The following is a 19,641-nucleotide window of genomic DNA, read 5'->3' as shown; positions in this document are numbered from 1 at the left end:
CACCTACCATTGCCTCCATTTAAAGTCGTGTCGTGCTTGATGAGAATGCTTCATAATCAAATGGAACTAAGTTATCTTAGTGATTTTTACGCCCATGAGGGTCGCGTGACCTGCAACAGGGAGTCGCCAAAAATTTTAGCAGTTTGGATATTTCTTTAACTTATAATAATTTTACACTTATCAATATTTTTACACAATGTATCTGAAAATAGATAAAGATAAGACAATACAATACATACTCACGTGTGTTGGATTTGCGTATTGCTTATGGGGTCCCACAAAATTTTTATAAATATTTTGGGGATCCTGGGGTCGTGAAAAAAATCTCGGTTGTAAAAATAGGTCGCAAATGAAAAAAGTTTAAGAAGCCCTGTTCTACAAGATTCAGTATGGGCAGTGATGTGACAACTATGTACAATGCGCAACTACTGGGCTGATTGACAAAATTCAAATTGCGTGTCTCGAAAGCGCGACTTAGGATATATATTAGATTTATATATAGCACTATTCTAACATAGGTATTTTGACACAAAATCGGAATTTTTCTGAAACAACATACCAATTTTTTACATATTTCGATTCTACGACTCAAATTATGCCAGGCTGCCGAGTTTTGTAAAAATCGTACAAGTAGTTCTTAAAAAATTAGCTCCTCAATGTTAATTGAATTTGGCATATATTTATTAATATCTCTTTTTTTTAATAAACTTTTTTGATTTTTTTCTTTCACATTTCAAAATTTAGGGTTCATTCCAAATAAAATTCACCTATTTTTGGTGTTTTATTTTAAAAATTTCTATTTTTTAACTAATTTTTTTTAATTTTTCGAAAAAAAATTTGAATTATAACCTATAAAATTTTTACCATCATCTTAAAGTAGAAGTAGTTCTAAGCATACCTGCAAAAAATTAGTTTTTTATTTAAAATGTTCTAAGATTTTGCATATTTTCGCGTTTTGAAATTTGGCATCTTTTTTTGGAGCGATAATAACGCCAAATGTGGTTTAAGGATTTTTGTTACAGTGAATTGCCACAGCTATTTTTAACCTTAAATTTCAAATAAATTTTTAGGGAGAATTTATTATATCAAATTTTTTCCCTCAATGCTGCATAATAAATATTTATTAATACTATATGAAAGGCTATTTTTTTTAAAATTGTAGATATTCAAATTTTTAACTTTTTAAAAATTTTTTCCTTTTTTTTTTTTTTTTTAAATATTTGTAAGAGTAAAATTTTACCTTCGCTGTGTTATTGTCTGCTACTTTGACTGCATTTAAATTGAATTGTCTAAAACTGAGAAAGTTCATTTTATGTTTATTTTCACAAATATTTTAAGCAAACAGGACATTGATAGTTTGGGTTATGTTCCAGCTTTGAAAATTATATATATAAGTATGAATTTTTACATTAATCCTCTTTGAAAGAATGTTTTAAGTAGCTAATTTTCTCTCATGTTATAGATTGTATAAAACACATAATCTTTAATGTGATTTAGATTGTTTGTAGCTGATATAATAATCGGGTTACTCTGGTACAGAATAAACATTGCTGGACTGTTTTATTTCTTTGTCATTTAACAAAAAATCTTTTAATGAAAAATATTTATCCTTTGGATTTTGCTTTAAACTTTATTTATGGTTAAAATGAAAAGCTGTCTTCAACTGAAATGCAGTTGATGTAATTGACATTTAAAAAAAAATTGACAAGAATTTATGGCAGTGTAACAAACGAAAAATCTTAATTTTCTTGTGGTGAGCACTGAAAATAAATGTAGAAGGAAAGAAGAAAATTAGGGAGAAAAGTAAACAAAAATTTGAAGGGGAATTTGGCTGTCAGAAATACCAAGGTGTTTCAAAAAGTTGGATGCTTTTGAATATACTTTCAGAATACTTCAAGCAATTTGGGTGTTCAAAGAGTACATGTACACCAGCTAAGCATACCTGCAAAAAATTAGTTTTTTATTTAAAATGTTCTAAGATTTTGCATATTTTCGCGTTTTGAAATTTGGCATCTTTTTTTGGAGCGATAATAACGCCAAATGTGGTTTAAGGAGCGATAATAACGCCAAATATCATCAATTGAGCTTGTGCTAATGGAAAAGACAAAAACGATATCACTGCAGATTAAAGTGAAGAGAGACTGGTTTTCGACTATATGTTTGTATTAATTTAAATTACGTTATAGAACATCATATCATCATAAATAGAGAATCCCATTATTTCTTAGTTTAATTATTTGAATATTGAGGAATGTATCCAGTGATGTATGTGGATGTCAATTAAAAGACGTTTTCTCTCTTGATGAAAACTAGTCTTTCCTTTCATCTCATGCCTTCAAAATGCTTAGCGTCTAAAGACTGATAAAGGCTCTGACCAAATACTAATGGATTGAATTAGATTATTAAGTTACGGCAAAGCAGGGCTATCTGTCTAAAAGGAGGGATGCCTTTGTGAAGAACTTTCTAAGGGAAACCAGCTGGCATACACGTTACAATGAGAAAAACCACGAAAATGCCCATGCAACCAGCCCGTTCGCCGGGATTCGAGTCCCGGAGCGAACTGCCAGTATTTAGCGACTTTCGCGCTCGTGCTTTTGTGGGCCTTTATGAAATGGAAGGCAATAACTTTATTTAAAATGAATGTCAGAAATACCAAGATGTTTTGAAAAGTTGGATGTTTTTTAATATACTTGCAGAATGCCCGAAGAAAAAGAGCAAGCCATTAAGAAGAAAAAAAATGAATTTTTGCATAAAATATTTTTATTTTTGAAATCGTAAGAATCAAATGTCATACAATTAAAAAGTTTTAAATTAAAAAAATATTAAAATATTTTACTAAAATGCGATTAACATTTTAAGAAACTAAATGTAGGATGATAAAATTGTCTAAACCTATGAGCACAATATTAAAGCTATATTGTGCTCATAGGTTTAGACAATTATGCAATAATATATGCAAGTCATCCTAAGTTAAAATGTTGGTTATACATCTTTCTCATTTATATATCTTTTCTGAACGGAACATTGAAAGGTGTGTTAACTGTGTTTTACTGTATTTTCTCTTTTAATATATTCAGTTTTCAGATGCATCGTAGTCTGAGACACAAAGTATTCTTCTGAAAAAACTCAATTCAAAGAAATAAAATCAGATCCTGAAAAATTTATATTAATAAATATATTTAAAATGCTCAGTTCGAATGAATAAATAGAAAATTTGAAGAGACAATGCAGCACAAACAATTAAAATAAAAGTCTAAAAATTTAAAAATTACCTGAAATAATAACTGCGAGGGGAAAAAAATTATGAAGAAAACTATTTCAAAAAAATAAACGATGCACCGTATATTTAAACTACACAGTTCGAAAGGGTAAATAGAAAATTTTAAAACAGTTATTCAAAAGAAACCATGCAACTTAAACAATAAAATGAAAAAGAAAAAAAAAATATTTAAAATAATAAAAAAATATAAAGAACATTATTTGAAAGAAAGAACTTTGTGATTTTTTCCCCTTCCACGGGAAAGGAAAATAGGTTGCCATATATTAAGAAGTTCGCCAAGTGAACTATTCTTGGTGCAATCTGAAAAAAAGCGCCAACATAAATTTGTGAATTTCTCTATAAATTTTGCACCAAATTTTACAAAATTTCATATTTGAGTCGTAGAATCAAAATATGGAAAAAATTGGTATGTTATTTCAGAAAAAGTCCGATTTCGTGTCAAAATAACTATGTTAGAATAGAGCTATATATAAATCTAATATATATCCTAAGTCGTGCTTTGAGATATGAAGAACACAATTTGAATTTTGTCAATTGGCCCAGTAGAATGAGAGATATAGAACTGTCTCCCCTTTTTTTTTCGCAGTATACATGTGTGGAGGCCTCATTGTGAACCTGCCTTTGCTTTACAGTGTACACTTATCCCACAGCTGGTATCATGGTGATTGAAGGCCATTGCTTAGAAACTTGGTCACCTCTAATGTTAATCCATGGCGTCACAACAACCCAGCAGTACATTTATGGCCTTCAATCACATGTGTTGCTACTCATGACACGGCTTCCAGGAGATATTTTTCAATAGTACAGTAGTGATCAGCCGTGTACTGTAAGAGTGTCAGAGAAAGGCCTAGTCATATTTCCACCTTCCTAGCGTACAATATCTTTAGATATGTTAACCAATCAACCATGTTCTGAGACTACAGCCCAAGTCAAATTAAAGGTATGCCCCTCCCATATAACATTGTGCATTCACATGAGAGTTGGACTGACAGGGAACTAGAACCTTCATTCATTTTTAGTTTTTCATGTAATAAATTATCCTTTAATTTTGATTTTGTAATGACTTATATCAACGTTGCGCTCATGTATATAAAATTTCATTTGACTCTGAGAGTTCTTTCTCAGTGTGCAAGTTTTTATGGCAGTAGTCACACATTAAGTTCTGTCTTGGTATCTCATTCAGTAAATTTCACAAATTAAGTACCTTGTATGCAACAGCCCAAAAACAAAAAAAAACAAAAAAAAAAAAAAGAAATAGCTCACCAGGTTAGAGAGTTACCAAGCTTATGTTGAATTTTGCTTTAAGGCTAAGGGCAGTGTGACAGTAGGAGATAAATAACAGTAGATTCCTACTGTTATTTATCTCCTACTGTCATTCTATCTATCATTCATTCTATCACTCTATCTACTCTCATTTACTTGTTCTGGTATTAGCAGATTAAGGGCAGATTTAGTCAAAATGTGTTGATTAAAATAAATCTAACAATGATACTTCTGATTGTTGCAAAAAAAAAAAAAAAAAAAAAAAAATCATCCACTAGTTATTGACAGATAAGAGAAGTCACAATGTTTTCAGAGTTTAAAAGCTCCTGCCATTGTCTTACAACTTAAACAACACACACAAAAAAAAAAAAAAAAAAAGTATTTTAGAATGAAAATAAAAATTATGAAATTTTACTTTTCGTCTGTTTATTTTCATATTCAAGATATCAAACTTTTGACAAACATCAAGCATGCTTTTATCCTTCTAACTGTACCAGTCATGTCCGTCTATTAGATTAACCACAAGAATAGCTGTGAATTTTTTAATAAATAATAATATAATAAAAAAATTAAAAATGTTTTAAAACCTGCATGCTTGATACAAAAATATAATAAAAAAAAAAATTGGAAAAGTCTGTATCAAAAAATTGGAACATTCTAAAATACATTATCTTCCAAGATAAACTGATTATGTCTCAAATTTAAATGTAAATCTGATAAAATGACAGTTTAATAGAAATGAAGTTAAAAAAAATTCTGAAAGTAAAAATAGTTTTAATAAACATGACTAAGATGTCCTTAAGAAACTATAGGCTTCATAGATAAGGTAAAAAGTTTGTGTAGAGTGAGATGGGTTATCAAATTTTCTAATGTCAAAAATGATTAAAGTCCTCCTCTCTCAAGTCATTAGTTTATAAACAATTTGTGGGTATTTCCATTAATAATAGGTAATTGATGTTCAGATATAGCTAGATTTCTCAATTTTTTACTTGCCCAAATCAGGAACTTCGAGACTTGGAAGATGTAGACTTTGTAACTACCAGTTTAAATTTAATGTTTAAAGAAAAATTAAATATTAATTAAATTAAAAGCCATAGCCGACATCAGAACGTCTTGCTGAATTTGCAGTTATTAGCAAAGAAAAATATAGGCACAGCAGTTTGCAGAAAGTAATTCTCCCCAAAAAGGGGTCATAACTTAGCAATTATTTAAAAAATTGTTAAGAAACCAAATAGATAGACAACTGCGTGAACTGATGTAGTGAAACATAAATTAAATAAAATTATACTCTTTGCCAGTGAAATTCAGAATTATTTGAAATTATACTGGGTTATTTACTGCATAATATTTTTTAGATTTTTTGAAATGGGATTGCAATCAGTGCTGTAATAAGCATTATCTCTTATGAACAAATTTCTTATTATCTACCACATAATAGAAACAAAATATTCAATAAAGAAATAAGTATAAATAGTTATTTAAATTAATACAATTAGTCATTAATGCATTTTAGTGAATTATATAATTTGATAGGTCGCATATATCTTAGAATAGGTTCATTTAACGTCTTTCATGCTTTACTATCCTACCAAAGCTGTATTTAGTTGTATCATCATTTATAAGGCAGTTTAAACTGTAATTGTATGTACTCTTTTTATTTCCCTTATGAACATAAGAACTTAGTAGGTATGAATATAAAGATGTTTATTGTAGAAATCCCAAAAATTGTTGTTGTATCATGACAGGTGTTGTAAACAATTGTAGCTATTTACCTCCATATCGTAGCCCACTAGAGGTCGAATGATAAAGATGCGGAATAGTGGTAGTTTGAGCTGGGTTCAAATTCATGGCGAATGGGCTGGCTGCGTGCATGCTTACCTGAAGTGTAGCATGAATACGGCAAATTTAAGTCCTATATGAAGTCATCCCTTCCCTTAGACAGCTAGTTCTTGAGTGCTTTAATCCAGTTTGCCCACATTTTTCTTACAAATAACTTAACTAAATGCTTTGTAAGATAAATTTCCTTAAAACGTATGCATTTGTAAAACAGTTCTAACTATAATTGCAGTCGTTGTCTCTTGAACATTAGAAATATGATAAAATTGAAGGCAAGACTGTGTAGAAGTAAAGATGGTTAGTGTGAAAACGCCAAAATCTCAATAGTTCACGACTTCTATTCTTATTTACTTCTTTGTCGTAAACGAGATGTTACTTTGTATATGAGTTTTGCGTAAGGTGAGAACAGAATCTTGTTTACATTAAAAAATACAAAAAAGATGTAAAAAATGAATTAAATATTTTATTAAAAGAAAAAGAATGACTGTACAACTGTGCTTCGAAATTTTACATGCAATACCTGTGCCACACTTGCACCAATAATAAATTATACCAGTAAAAGCTTTCTGAAATAGAGATTTGTTCATTTGGCTTTGCTACCAAACTTGGCACTTGTTTTTCCGACTCATTGGAGAATCTGATGAGCACTGAAATTCTTTGGCAAACTCTGGTAGGTTAGACATTGGTCCTATCACTCTGAAACAAAGTTATTTTAAATTAATACATGCAGAATATAATTTTAGTTCTTTAATGCTTTTCATAAAAATTCTATTTTCAAATTTATTAGCTAATAAAAACAAAATATTAAATATTCAGAATAATGTTATAAAATGAAATATTAAACCACAGCTGCCTCCCAGGCTATCTAAGAGACTATGCCATTTCTTTTTGGTTATTTTTACAAGAAACATCAAGCATGCATTTTCATTAATAAATTATGAGAGGATTAAGATATGGAAGTTTCTTTTAGAAATATATTTTTGTTGTAGTTGGGCCTCATAGTCTGAAGAATAAGATATGATGTTATGGCTGCGACGTTTGTGAAACATGGAAGAAGGAAAATGCTTAGGGGGACTGAATATGAAATATTTCAAAGATTTTCTCATTAAAACTTAATTCTAAGTAACCGAACTTACATATTCAGAATATATGAGTGATAAGATTATTATATCAAAATATTTATTTTGTGTATTTAAAGGTGAAAAAAATACTAGTTTTGGTCAGAGAGAAATAGTGTACACAGAAATATGTAATACTGAAAAATAAGTGCACCAAAATATTTGCTTTAACACAAGCATATCATTTCAGAAAAATTCACAATATTAAACTGTACTTACCTAAACTGGGGAGGGCTATGCGATCCAGAGATAATTCTTAACTTCAGAATTTCTGGTCTGTATTTCCCACACCAGACCTAAAATAGATGATTAATGTTACTACTAGTACTCAAATCGTACTGTAGATGGCAACACCACAAAAAAAATTAATTTTAACTGGTGTCGCCATCTAGTGGTTACCGAAGATATTACAAGTTAGGAATTTTGCGTGATAGAAAAGTAGAAAGTGGAATACTTTTTCAAAATTTTGCCCCCTTTTCAAAGCTCATATAATACTGAATGCAATAATTTCTTAGCTCCTGAAGTTTTTACTTTAAATACCTTCTCCGATTGGACTGTTTTAAATCAAAATAATGTAACTGCTTTAAAAGAAGACTGTTTATCGCTAGCTGTTGGAAAAACATCTGAACTAACAGTTCCCTTTTTTACTTCTAATTAAAACTGACGTGTAAACTTGAGATAATATTTTACCAGAGGAATAGTCATGATATTTGGAAATTTTTTATTCGTGGATGTAGCCAGAAGTGTGCAGGAAGGTGCATTTGTAGCAGCTGCTTCTAGGTATAGTATCTTTCTGATTGCCAATCTAAGAGAAACTTAAACTTCGCAACAACAAAGATAATATCATACGCAGAACAGGATAATATCATACGCAGAGAGGGAGGAGCTACATCACAACACACTTCCATCCCCTAAAAATGCAATTTCTTTTCAAATAATATCCATTAAAATCAGACGAAAAGTATGTAGTCTCTTTCGTATAATTCTGCAAAGCTTTTTCCTATGTAAAAACTTCTGGACCGACAATTTTAATCTTTTGCAGATCTCACAGCTTATCATGCAAACAATTTTCAGCCGGAATCGGGGTAGCGTTTTGTTTACTCTCATTATAAGGGATACAAATACGTAGCGAGTAACTGATTGTAGTAGTTTCAAGAGGTTTCCTGTAGACATCACTGCCGCTATATCCGATCAGCTAACACCTGTGAATCCTTTCCTCAGTACCCTTGGGAATCAGTTGTCTTCGGGCTTCGTTGTGAAAGCTATTAACAACACTATCTGAAAGACTCATTCTCTTTTCTAGGTTAATGATAAAGGGGAAGGAAATTGTTTCATTCTACCATTAATTTCAGCCATTTTAGTATTTTGATTGCATAGTTTGTAAAGTACTTAATATTAAATAACGGAAGCAACCAACGTTATATGATTTTCAACGTTGTATGATTTACTTAATATTTCAGAAAATATCTAAAATTGGAAGTGCCGGATCCCTATGAAAAACTGTCAGAGAAAAAAATAATAATAATAAAATAAATAAATAAAATAAAAAAATCTGAAAAAGTTTCAGATTTTAAATTACTTCCAAAGGTTCGTTTTTTTTAAAACGTTTTATGTGTTACCTTTATTTATTAAATATCATGTTCTTTGCACTTAAATGATAAAATTCAGTTCAAGAGCAATATCTCAAAATAATTTTAAATAGAGCATGTCTCTAGAATTTCCAATACACAGTCTCACGCGCTGGAGATAAAAAGGTTTTTTTCTATAAAACGTTGCCGTTGATGGATTTGAAATCCTTGAGTTTATTAATGAAAAATTCGCTAAAGTTTTACAACATATTAAATCGATAATAAAACAAATTCCAAATTTCAAATTTGGGCTTCCAGATTACCATATTCGCAGTAAGATTACGTCATTCAAAATTGGATGGCTCTAGGCACTGTTGTTTTATCACAATGCAAGGAACATACGTACATTTATGCAGATTCTTCATTATTTAATTTCTTCAAATATGTTTTATCACAATGCAAGGAATATATGTTTTATCACAATGCAAGGAACATACGTACATTTATGCAGATTCTTCATTATTTAATTTCTTCAAATATAATACAGGGCGATAATGTTGGGTGGCAACAGTTTGAAAAGTGAAACGCACATTCAGAGTGATTCGAAGCAAAATCGCAAAACGAAAACGATAGTCCCTCAGGGGCAAAGCCCCTTTGGGCTAATAAAATAAGTAAAATGCCTAGTTGACTAATTAATAATTAAACAGTTAAATAATTAATTATTAAATTGAACAATTGATTAGAATAATTGGACAATTAATGTTAAAATTTAATGAGATAGATAAAAATATAACAAGTTATTGAATAAATGGTAAATAATTAAATATTAAAATAAAGTATTGGACCTTGACTTATTTGGAATTTCGGTTGGAATTATAATTTCACACAAAAAATAAGAAGTAGCTCAATTGGTCTTCAGTTTAATTTAAGTTCTGAATAAAATGTACTACTTCAAGGAATGATAGAAATAAAAGAGCATTCTTTTTTCCAATACACCCATAAAAAACGTGAAACTGGTTAAAGCGTCCCTAATGAAAATATAGAGAATGCTATAAACGGTAAGAGAATAGGGAGAAAATTTTAAAGGACGACCTGTAGGTATGAAAACAAAAAGATAAAGAGTCCAACATTTTCTGACCACTAGCTGCCAAGCAGAATATGACAGGGAAACAAATTTTAACCGAATCCAAGGGTTAGCTGAAAAAAAGTAGCAAGTGTCAATCCCCCCCGGTCTGTGGTTACATCGTTCCAAAAAGTCTGCAAGTACTCTTTTCAGCGGGAAAACACTGGCATTGGAACGAAAAATTTACCTGCTGTCATAAATTCATTGTATTTTCTGGAGAATAAACTTTTGATATATGGGTGAGGGTTTCTCTTTCCTTAAAAGTCACGACCTCCATTCCAAAGATTTGTTTCCCAAGGAAAAAGAAGCATGCATTCAGAAGTTAGAATCGATTTTTAATATAATTTTATTATTAAAAATAAAGTTTTCGAGATCAGATTTCTGCTGAAATTGTTGCTCAGCTAAATTAAAGAAGTGTCTGAGCCTTCCTATTTACAGCTTCGGTGCGCCCCGGCTAGAATGATGCTTTTTCCTAAAATCTAAGAAGCACCAGAGCCGGGCTCCGGTGCAATTTACTCTCTGGATTTTACAATTTTTCAAATTTCTCGAAAAGCTCTTGCACATGGAATTTAAAAAAAATTTCGTCTAGCAATCAGAATCTATTTAGAATAATATTCGTTCAATATATCAATCATTTTTGCCCACGGTTGCATTTACCTACAGCATGTCTTTTTCATTCATTCATCACATTGTTCATGCTTGTATAAAATTTAGTAAATTTTAACATTCAGTCAATCTAAAACAAACTTCATAAGGTGACTCGCAGTTTAATATAATTACTGATTTTTATTATTGTAAATGATATGATGGATACAAGAAAAATGCTTGGAGATACGGTTTAACATTTTCTTACTGTCTGTAACAGTTTTTTCCCGCATTGGGCCAGACACAACTTACAATTTGTAGCAACGCGGAAAACGTAACACAACTTAGGTATTGCTTAGAATAAATCAAAGTAAATGCCAATTATTGTTGAACTAGACTTGATTTAGGCAATCTTACCTGTGCAAAGATGATAGATGAATTTAATCTAGGCTTGAAGAATCTCTTTCTTGAAGTTAATAGTAAGTTATAAAACTAAATGTAACAGGGAATGAGTTTCTTTTCTTTTCTTCTCGCCTCTCCTTTTCAATGTATTATATCAACTGAATAATTTTCGAATTTATATTATTATTATTATTATCATCATCATTATTGCTATGACTCATCCTCATCATCAACAACAGATAAATGGAGTTCTGAAGAATTTTCATCCGTGTTTTTCTCAAAGAAAATTTAAAAGCAAATTAAAAAACGGGTTTGAAGCTATAAAATTGACTAAATATTATCATAAGGTCCTATATGCGACTAAATTGGCGCAAAAATAATGAAAAATATGAAGGAAGCATGTAAATCACCAGAAAATAGTTAAAGCTGAAGGTTAACTAAACATTTCCTCTCTCTCTCTCTATATATATATGATGTACAAGCTTTTGTCCGGAATGAATAGATTGGTGAAGAATCATAAATGTAGTCGTAGCTTAAATTACCAGACGATAAGCTTAAAAAACAGGATCCATTTATTATTATTCAGGAGAAATAGCAGTTACAAAATCAGATATCCGGAGTAAATAAAAAAGATTTACTAATAACTTTTTGTATGAAGTTTACTGCATTGTTACATTGGTTGGTTGGTTGGTAACGGAGGACGGGGACGCCTGATGTCTAACAGAGGTAAACAGGCATGTGTCCCGCGCCCTCCACTAACCAGGAACAACTCCCTGGGGCCTCAAGAGGCCGCCTCGGGAGATTTTTAGGATGTTAACAAGAGCATTTACATGGCCATACAAGGGCAGATTGCATTCGTTTTACCGTTTTGACATTTGTTGTTGCAATTTGCTATGGTAATTTTGCACATTGACAATAAAATTCAAATAAAAATACAAATTAAATATACAGATACAAAAATACAGTTACAAAATAATAGGATTAAAATCATAGAAAATCATAGGGAAAAAAAAAAAAAATAAAATAAAATAAATAAATAAATAAAAATAAAAAATTAAGTATTATGCATATACAGAAGAGGAAATGTTAAATACATTTGATTGTACATTATTTGAAAGGTGTCTGTTATAGGGACTTATGTAAGTTTTAGGAGTAGACTTATGTGTCTGAGAATGTGGAACTGCATACTGACTTAGTTAGTGTATCACGCCTTGAGAGTTTTGGTTAATGAGGAGAGCACAAATCTTGGCCCATTCTCTTGAGCTTGTTAACAACTTTGCAAATTGTATTTACTGCCGGTTTGTGCTTTATAACTGCATTGTTACATTAAAGGAAAGCCCCGATATTCCTTTGCGAGTCCTTTTATAGCCTCTGGAAAGGCGGAGCTTCCAAGAAATGACGTCAGCCTCGTCAGTCAATCCAGTTCGCTTTAAATATTTCCAGAACATTCTATAACTGTACGTGTAGAAAAGGCGGGAAAAACAACTTAACTACGGGGCTGTGGATTTAATTCCACGTACTTTCAAATAAGAGACCGTCGCCATTAAAAAATGAAAAGAACATACAGTTAGAATTTTAAGTGTATTCTTGACTATGGAATTTTATTATTACATATATGTACGTGTACGTAGAAGATAAAATATTTATTTTAATTTCAGACCCTTTGCTTATTCTGAAACGCTTTCTTTTCAAGTTATACTTATTATTATAGTATGCTATGTTTTATTTCAGTAAACTTTAATCGCCGGTTTTTTTTTTTTTTTTTTTTTTTTTTGGAAAACGCTTATTTGTTTAAAAGTTTTTATTTGCAGCATACCTCGCTGTAAGTAACTCAAGATAAATTAAATGAAAAAATCTTGATAATATTTTTAGTGTGCTTTGCTTTCATCGAATGTTTCAAAAATCTAATTCATTGCATTCACTGTTGCTTTTTTTTTTTTTTTTTTTTTTTTTTTTTTTTTTTTACTTTATTGTACGAAGTAAAGGAAGTATTGTAATCGCGAAAATTTGCGGTATCATATTTCGTCGAAAATATCTATTTTGCCCGCTCTCGAACCCATTTAAACAATTTTTCTGTTGACATCTGTACTTTCGGACAAATAAAGGATTTTTTTCTTCCAAAATGTTCAAGGAACAAAAGAAGAAGCATATCGAAATAGTAAAAAGATATCTTCAAACAAACGCTTTCGCATGTTTAAGATGCGGTAATCATTGAGTTGATATCAAAAAGCGTATATCAGTTAAAGAATCCCCCTCCCCGGTCAGAAAAATATACCATCATATTACATTCTATAACATTCTCTGTTTTCATCATCAAAAAGAACAGAAATTAATTTCAAAGGAAAAAAGTTCTTGGCTCTATTTTCGAAATGACGAATAAGATACGTTGAGAAATATATATATCATCAAAAGTTGAAATCCTGAATTATTGTCAAAACAGTTTGGTAAGTTACCAGTTTTTAATAAAATTACAGTAAAGCATGTTTTTAATTTTTTTTTTTTAAATTATCACAAACCAGTACACATAATAGCATTTTTAGACATAATTTGGAACGAAATCATTGGGATTTAATCTCCTATTTGAGTCGAAAAGTAGCTGAATTGTTAAAAAAGCCACGAAACCTTGGTAGTTGCAGCGGTGGTTACTTTTACAATTTGATTAAACATATTATTGTTTTTATGAAGTTTTTTTCCCCTTTCTTTGTTTCTTCTTCTTTTTTTTTTTTTTTTTTTTTTTTATCTACCTCAATATGCGACCTGAAGGAGAGCTAGTTTCCTTTAAAAATCCACCCATGAAGGCATTCCTCTCACAGCTAACTAGCCGTTGCGTAGTTTGCCCTAATCAAATAATTCAACCAATTCAATTGCAGATTTTTGATTTTTTTCAACCTATAAAATTTTTCATGAGAACTGCTTGCTAATATATAAATATTAATTATTAATCCAAAGAGGCAATTTCCCCAGAAAGACTATTAAATCTGTTTTGGCATTTTGTGTTGATTCACGATAAATGTCGGTTCACTTTTCAAATTGTTGCCATCAAATATTAGAGACCTGCATAACATTTAAAGAAATTAAATGAAGAATCTGCATAAATCTATGTATGATTCTAGCATTGTGATAAAACAACGGTACTTAAAGCCATCAAATTTTGAATAACGTACGTTTTCACCCGGATATAAGCATATGAAAGCCCAAATTTGGAATCTGGAATTTGCTTTATTATCTATTTCATATTCTGCAAAACTTTAACGAATTATTGATTAACAAATTCAACGATTTCAAAAGGAGCAATGGCAACACCGTATGGGAAAAAATATTTTTACTATATTAATATTAAAAAATATATTATATTTATTAAAAAATACATTTTTATATCCAGCGCGCGGAACTGTGTTTCGGAAATTCAAAGATATGCTCCTTTTAAAATTACTTCGCGATATTGCTATTAAACTGAATTTAATGGTTTAAGTGCGAAGAACATGATATTTAATAAATAAAGATGACACACAAAACTTTAAAAAAAAACGTTCCTTTGGGCGTAATGTAAAATCTGAAAGCTCTCAGATTTTATTTATTTATTTTTAATTATTAACAAGGTTGAAAACATGACATTTAAGAAGTAAATTGTTTTGCGCGTTTATCTGTCATATGGATGAAGGCCTTTGCACTTCTATAATATAAAAGACCAACTCTGAATGAAAAGGAATATATGTATCGTTTTGATCTGATCCATGCAGAAGCTTCCAAATAAAACACAGGAGAAAGACTCTCTGTTTGAACCTGAGAATACAAAAGCATTTACTGGGCTACATGTGAATGGTAAATGAAGATTGGAAAATGATTGTATTTTGAGTTCAGTGGTCAAAACACTCCTCTGCACACTAAACTCCAGCATCAAAGTTATATATTAACAGTTTTTACGTTTAGATTTATATCTAAGCTTCAATATTGTGATGACATGATACGATGAAATTTTTTGACGTCAAATACCTTAGCAGCAAAATATTTCCAAAATTTTGGGAACATTACCTTTTGTTACCATTATCATCAAGTTTTCTTCGAAAATATTGCCAGAGTTGGAACTTTAATATCTTTATCTTTTCCATAGCTTGACGCATAACCAGTTCTCATAGTGTTGCCATTCGTTTACATTATTCTTTCAAATTTAGTCAGTCTATATCGGCTTAAGAAACTGAGTAATTTAAAAGCAAAAAACGTAGCTGATAATTTCAACTAACGCAAAAGTAGTCAATAAATAAAAATTACTGTTTTGTTTAATTTTTTTTGTTATGCACATAACTGATATAAATTAAATACTTAATTTATGATATACTTTATTGATCATTTTAATGAAATTTGCAGTATTACTGTAATTAAAATAGATGTTTGTAACGCCATATAATAAATTGAATGGAAATATTTTTACTTCCTTGTACGAAGTAAAAGAAGTATTGCAATCGCGAAAAATTTCGATATCATATTTTGACGAAAATATCCATTTCAACTGCTCTCGAAACAATTTGAACGGAAAATCAGCTGTTTTTTCAAAATTCAGATAGAACTATTGGCGCAGTTTTGGTGGAATATCCGACAACTTTCACGGTTGATGGGATAATATGTAAGCTCCCCCCCATAAAAAAAGATGATTTATGATAATCCAATTGATAATTTTGTATTTTCTTAATAAGATAATTGAATTTTATGAATGTTTTGGAATATTTTCGGCTAACTAATTTAAGGATTACCCACTGTTTAAGTAATCTTTAACTATAAGCCGTTAAACAGATAAACTTACATTAGCTGCACTTATCCAAAACAATTGACTCGGTGTATATTTCAATCCTGGCAGCTTTGGTTCTTTTCCATGGTCTTTTACCCAAGAGTGATAGGCCTGTAAAAAAGATAAAGAGCAAAACTTTGATTAAAAAAATTGTTTTGCTCAAATCATAACTGAAAAATGAATTTATAAATGACCGTTAACGACATTATTCAGCGTAAAAAATGTGTTGAAAATACTAAAATGCTCATTAATAAAAGTGTTAAGTATTTAATGATAGAAAGCATATTAGCGATATCCTTATAAAATATGAAATGTATTTAATTAAAGTGTTACGTAACTGCTAAATTATCGCCGTTATCGATATTAAAAGTGTCTTAGTGTAGTTTTTCCGTTTTTCGGATCAGCTGACCTAACATGTGATAAACAGGTTAGGCAAGTAGAGCGTCAATTAACCATGCCAGCCTGCAATTTGCCAGTTTTGATATTTGTTGCTTATCTTGTGGAAGAAGTTCTGTAGGGTGCTGCGCAGCTCGTGTATAATTAATAAAAGGTTTCAGTTCTTTAAGGAGTGGAGAGGCGTGGTAAGAGAGTGTTAAACGAGGTATTAATGTGTTTATGCAATTATTTTTAATAAGATACTAATAAAGTATTAGAAGAAAATTAAGTATAGTGTTTATTTGAATTCAACATGACTTCAAGAATCTCCAATGGAAGAAAGTGCTTGAAAAAATTATTCTCATATGTTTATAATGTTCCTTGTTAGTTTGTCTAGACATAATATCTAAGAACCTAGTGAACTAAGTAGCGAATTAGTGCTGAGTTCAATTAGTTGCTTCAGAGACTTTAAGAAGGGTTAAAATACCCTTTTATTCACTCAAAGAAATAATAATAGATTGCCCCTTCTTGGGATTACAGGAAAGCCTCCACTTGGGCTTTTAACCCAGGATAAGAAAATAAAAAACTAATCTAATACTAAATTAAATAGGCTTAGCTGAAGGCAGACACAAATACCTAAGTTGGCACTTAAATTAACCTAGCCAGCGATTCTGAACAGGCACGTACAATGTGGCCGAGTGTGGTAGATTCAGAAACGAAGTAGCCACTCCTAAGTACTCTCTCTCGAAGTAAGTTGAACTTTTTTAAATACTTGTTCTAACTCATTTGCATTCAACGCGATTCTAAAAACTCATTCGGGTAGGGAGTTGTAAGTAATAAATAAGAATTAAAAGGAAAGAGTTTCAAAAATTAAAAATAACTCTTATAAAATTAAAATACATCTTACATGTTGTTTTGGATTCTTACACGTTGGTTGTTATCGCCAAGAAGAAAAGTTTAGGAATTTAGTTGTTCTCAAAGCATCGGCTAAAACACCATGGATTGATTTAGTTTTGCCAACTTGAAACAAGTGAGTGAAAGAATTTGTATCTACATGATATTTATCTTTGGAAGTGAAGATGAGTCTTGAAGAGACAGTTGAACGGAATAGGAAAATTAGAGGTTCAGTTCGAACCACTGTCCCAAAATTAAGAAAACAGAAGACGAATCACAAAATGAAAATCCAAATAAAGAACTGTTGCAAGAATGGCTTGCGGTGTTAATCGAGACCGAAGCTATTTTATTAAAATATGATGACGTTATTAATGCACGTTAATGACGAAGCATTATGCAAGAATTAGAAATGGAAGTAGAATATTTCTTAGAATACAGCAAAGCTGTCTTTAGATGTCAGTTGAAAGTTACCAGATACGTTCAAAATGCTGTTAAGACCGAAACAATTCCACAAATTTTCTGAAATCAAAATTAATTACAATAATAAATTACCTCGTATTACTTTAGAAACTGTAGAGTTGGCTTTCAGTCTTTCATTAAAAGCGGTATCTGTTTTGGGCGACGTAACTTCAGATGCGACTAATTTGAGAAAGCTAAACACTAATTCTAAAGAGTTGTGTAATTTATAGCTTCAAAATGGGTTGTGTGAAGAAAGAAGGGTCGAAAGGAATAGTAACTTAAAAGTGTTATGCTTGGTTTGGAATATGACAGAGAATGTTTTAAGATAAGTCCTTACATCATTGTTGAGCAGATATAATAAGAGATCAGTGTTGAGTACAGCAGCTAAGGTGTTTATCCAGTCGGATTTATTTCTCCACTTGTATCGCGAACTAAGAGATTTATGCAGGAAATATGGGAGGAAGTTTGGATTTGGATTCATAGTTCACAGCAAATTTACAGTATAAATAGAGTAGTGGCGCATAGAAGTTAAGGAATTAAATGAGTTACAAATAGAGAAGTACTCCTTTGCGGAAGTTCTAAGTAAAGGTTATAAGTATTTATTACCAAAAGGGTATTTCTTTTTGGATGTGCTACACATTAATAGAATTTAATTATTTTTCTTGTAACACTTCTTCAACATATTAAGGTCTGATACATGCCAGATCATCTTATATGCATCTTGTGATCTTTCTTTGCCTTCATTTTCTTTTTAAATCCTCCCAAATGCAGTATCACTTTCATAAAATCACACAGAAATTTTAAAAAAAATAAGACGGAACAAACTTGAGGACACAGTTGAACACGCTGAAACAACAATTTTTATCACAGAATGCGTAGAATGAACTGCATGAAGGTTAAAGCGTTTGATGGTGAAACTGAACAGAAGGATGAAATAGGAGGTAAAATATAGCTTTAATCACGAATAATTATAGTAACTACTCGAGACAACAACTACCAACACACAAGAACGATGGATTTATTAGGTAGTTTTATTAGGTGAAGCACACTAAACAAATCATACACAGATGCAGTACCCGGTCAAACTTCCAGCCACGAGTTCCTCAGAAAAGTCAAGGAAAAGTATCACAGCTGTAGCTTTTGAGATATACCCGCATAAAGCAATCGAGACACACCAAATCGGATGATGGCGAGAGACATATGACACCTCCTTCCAGCTCAGTCTCCTGAAAGGGCACTTTCTCATACTTTCTTACACCTTGCGGAAAATGGGCTGGTGTTGTTCGTCCTTCAACTCATGCGATACCGGATGGCTACTGGAACAACCTTCAGCAATTACGGCGAGACCTCTTTTATGAAAATATGGTATTATACCCTGCAGATTTGGAAAGCATTGCCATTCGTGTACTATTGCCTCAGAAGTGGCACATTTATGCTTGAAGAACTGCCGCTTGGTGGAAAGGAAGCCCCTGTAGCTTGGTTTTCAAACTCTTGAATTTCAATTTCTACGATGCATTCTATGAAAAAATGATAGTTCTGATGCATTCTATCACCTCTTAAAGTTTGTTCCAGCGTTTATTTTTTTAAACATCCTGTGCTTAGATTAATATGATATTCTAAAACCAAATCATTATTTCATAATTTTTTTAAATTCTTACCAGATAAGCTTCTTTCAATCCTCCGTTGTCAGCTATATTTTCTCCTTGAGTGTTGATGCCGTTTACCTGCGCAAAGACAATTGTTTTAGTATATATACATATATATATATATATATATAGGAGATCTATATCCATATTCTAAACAGAATTGAAGCCTGGGAAGGATCAGAGAATAACCCCACCTTCTGAAATTATGCTCGTTCGCTTTCTCCATATGCATACGTGAATATAAACATGGATGCATGCACATAAAAAGTTTCTTACTTTCCAAAGATATTTTTTACTTACGTTCCAGAT

At 31.0% G+C, this 19,641-nt stretch overlaps 1 protein-coding gene across 1 annotated transcript in view; it reads right to left on the bottom strand.

Moving 5' to 3' along the window:
* Positions 1-6,822: 6,822 nt before the first annotated feature.
* The window catches only part of LOC118199979 (neprilysin-2-like), a 127,122-nt gene continuing 114,303 nt past the window's right edge, over positions 6,823-19,641 (bottom strand). The window contains exons 18-21 of the mRNA XM_035371884.2: positions 19,345-19,410; positions 15,974-16,069; positions 7,717-7,793; positions 6,823-7,075 (exon numbers count right to left, since the gene is read on the bottom strand). Of these exons, the coding sequence (XP_035227775.1) occupies positions 6,976-7,075; positions 7,717-7,793; positions 15,974-16,069; positions 19,345-19,410 (339 nt within the window). The 3' untranslated portion in view covers positions 6,823-6,975. The remainder of the gene's footprint in view (positions 7,076-7,716; positions 7,794-15,973; positions 16,070-19,344; positions 19,411-19,641) is intronic.

The sequence above is a fragment of the Stegodyphus dumicola genome, chromosome 3 (assembly GCF_044657685.1).
Source record: "Stegodyphus dumicola isolate Sdum_Otavi_A_Nest chromosome 3, ASM4465768v1".
Taxonomy (NCBI): domain Eukaryota; kingdom Metazoa; phylum Arthropoda; class Arachnida; order Araneae; family Eresidae; genus Stegodyphus; species Stegodyphus dumicola.
The sequence above is the reverse complement of the archived record's forward strand: the minus strand, read 5'-3'. Positions and strand labels throughout refer to the sequence as shown.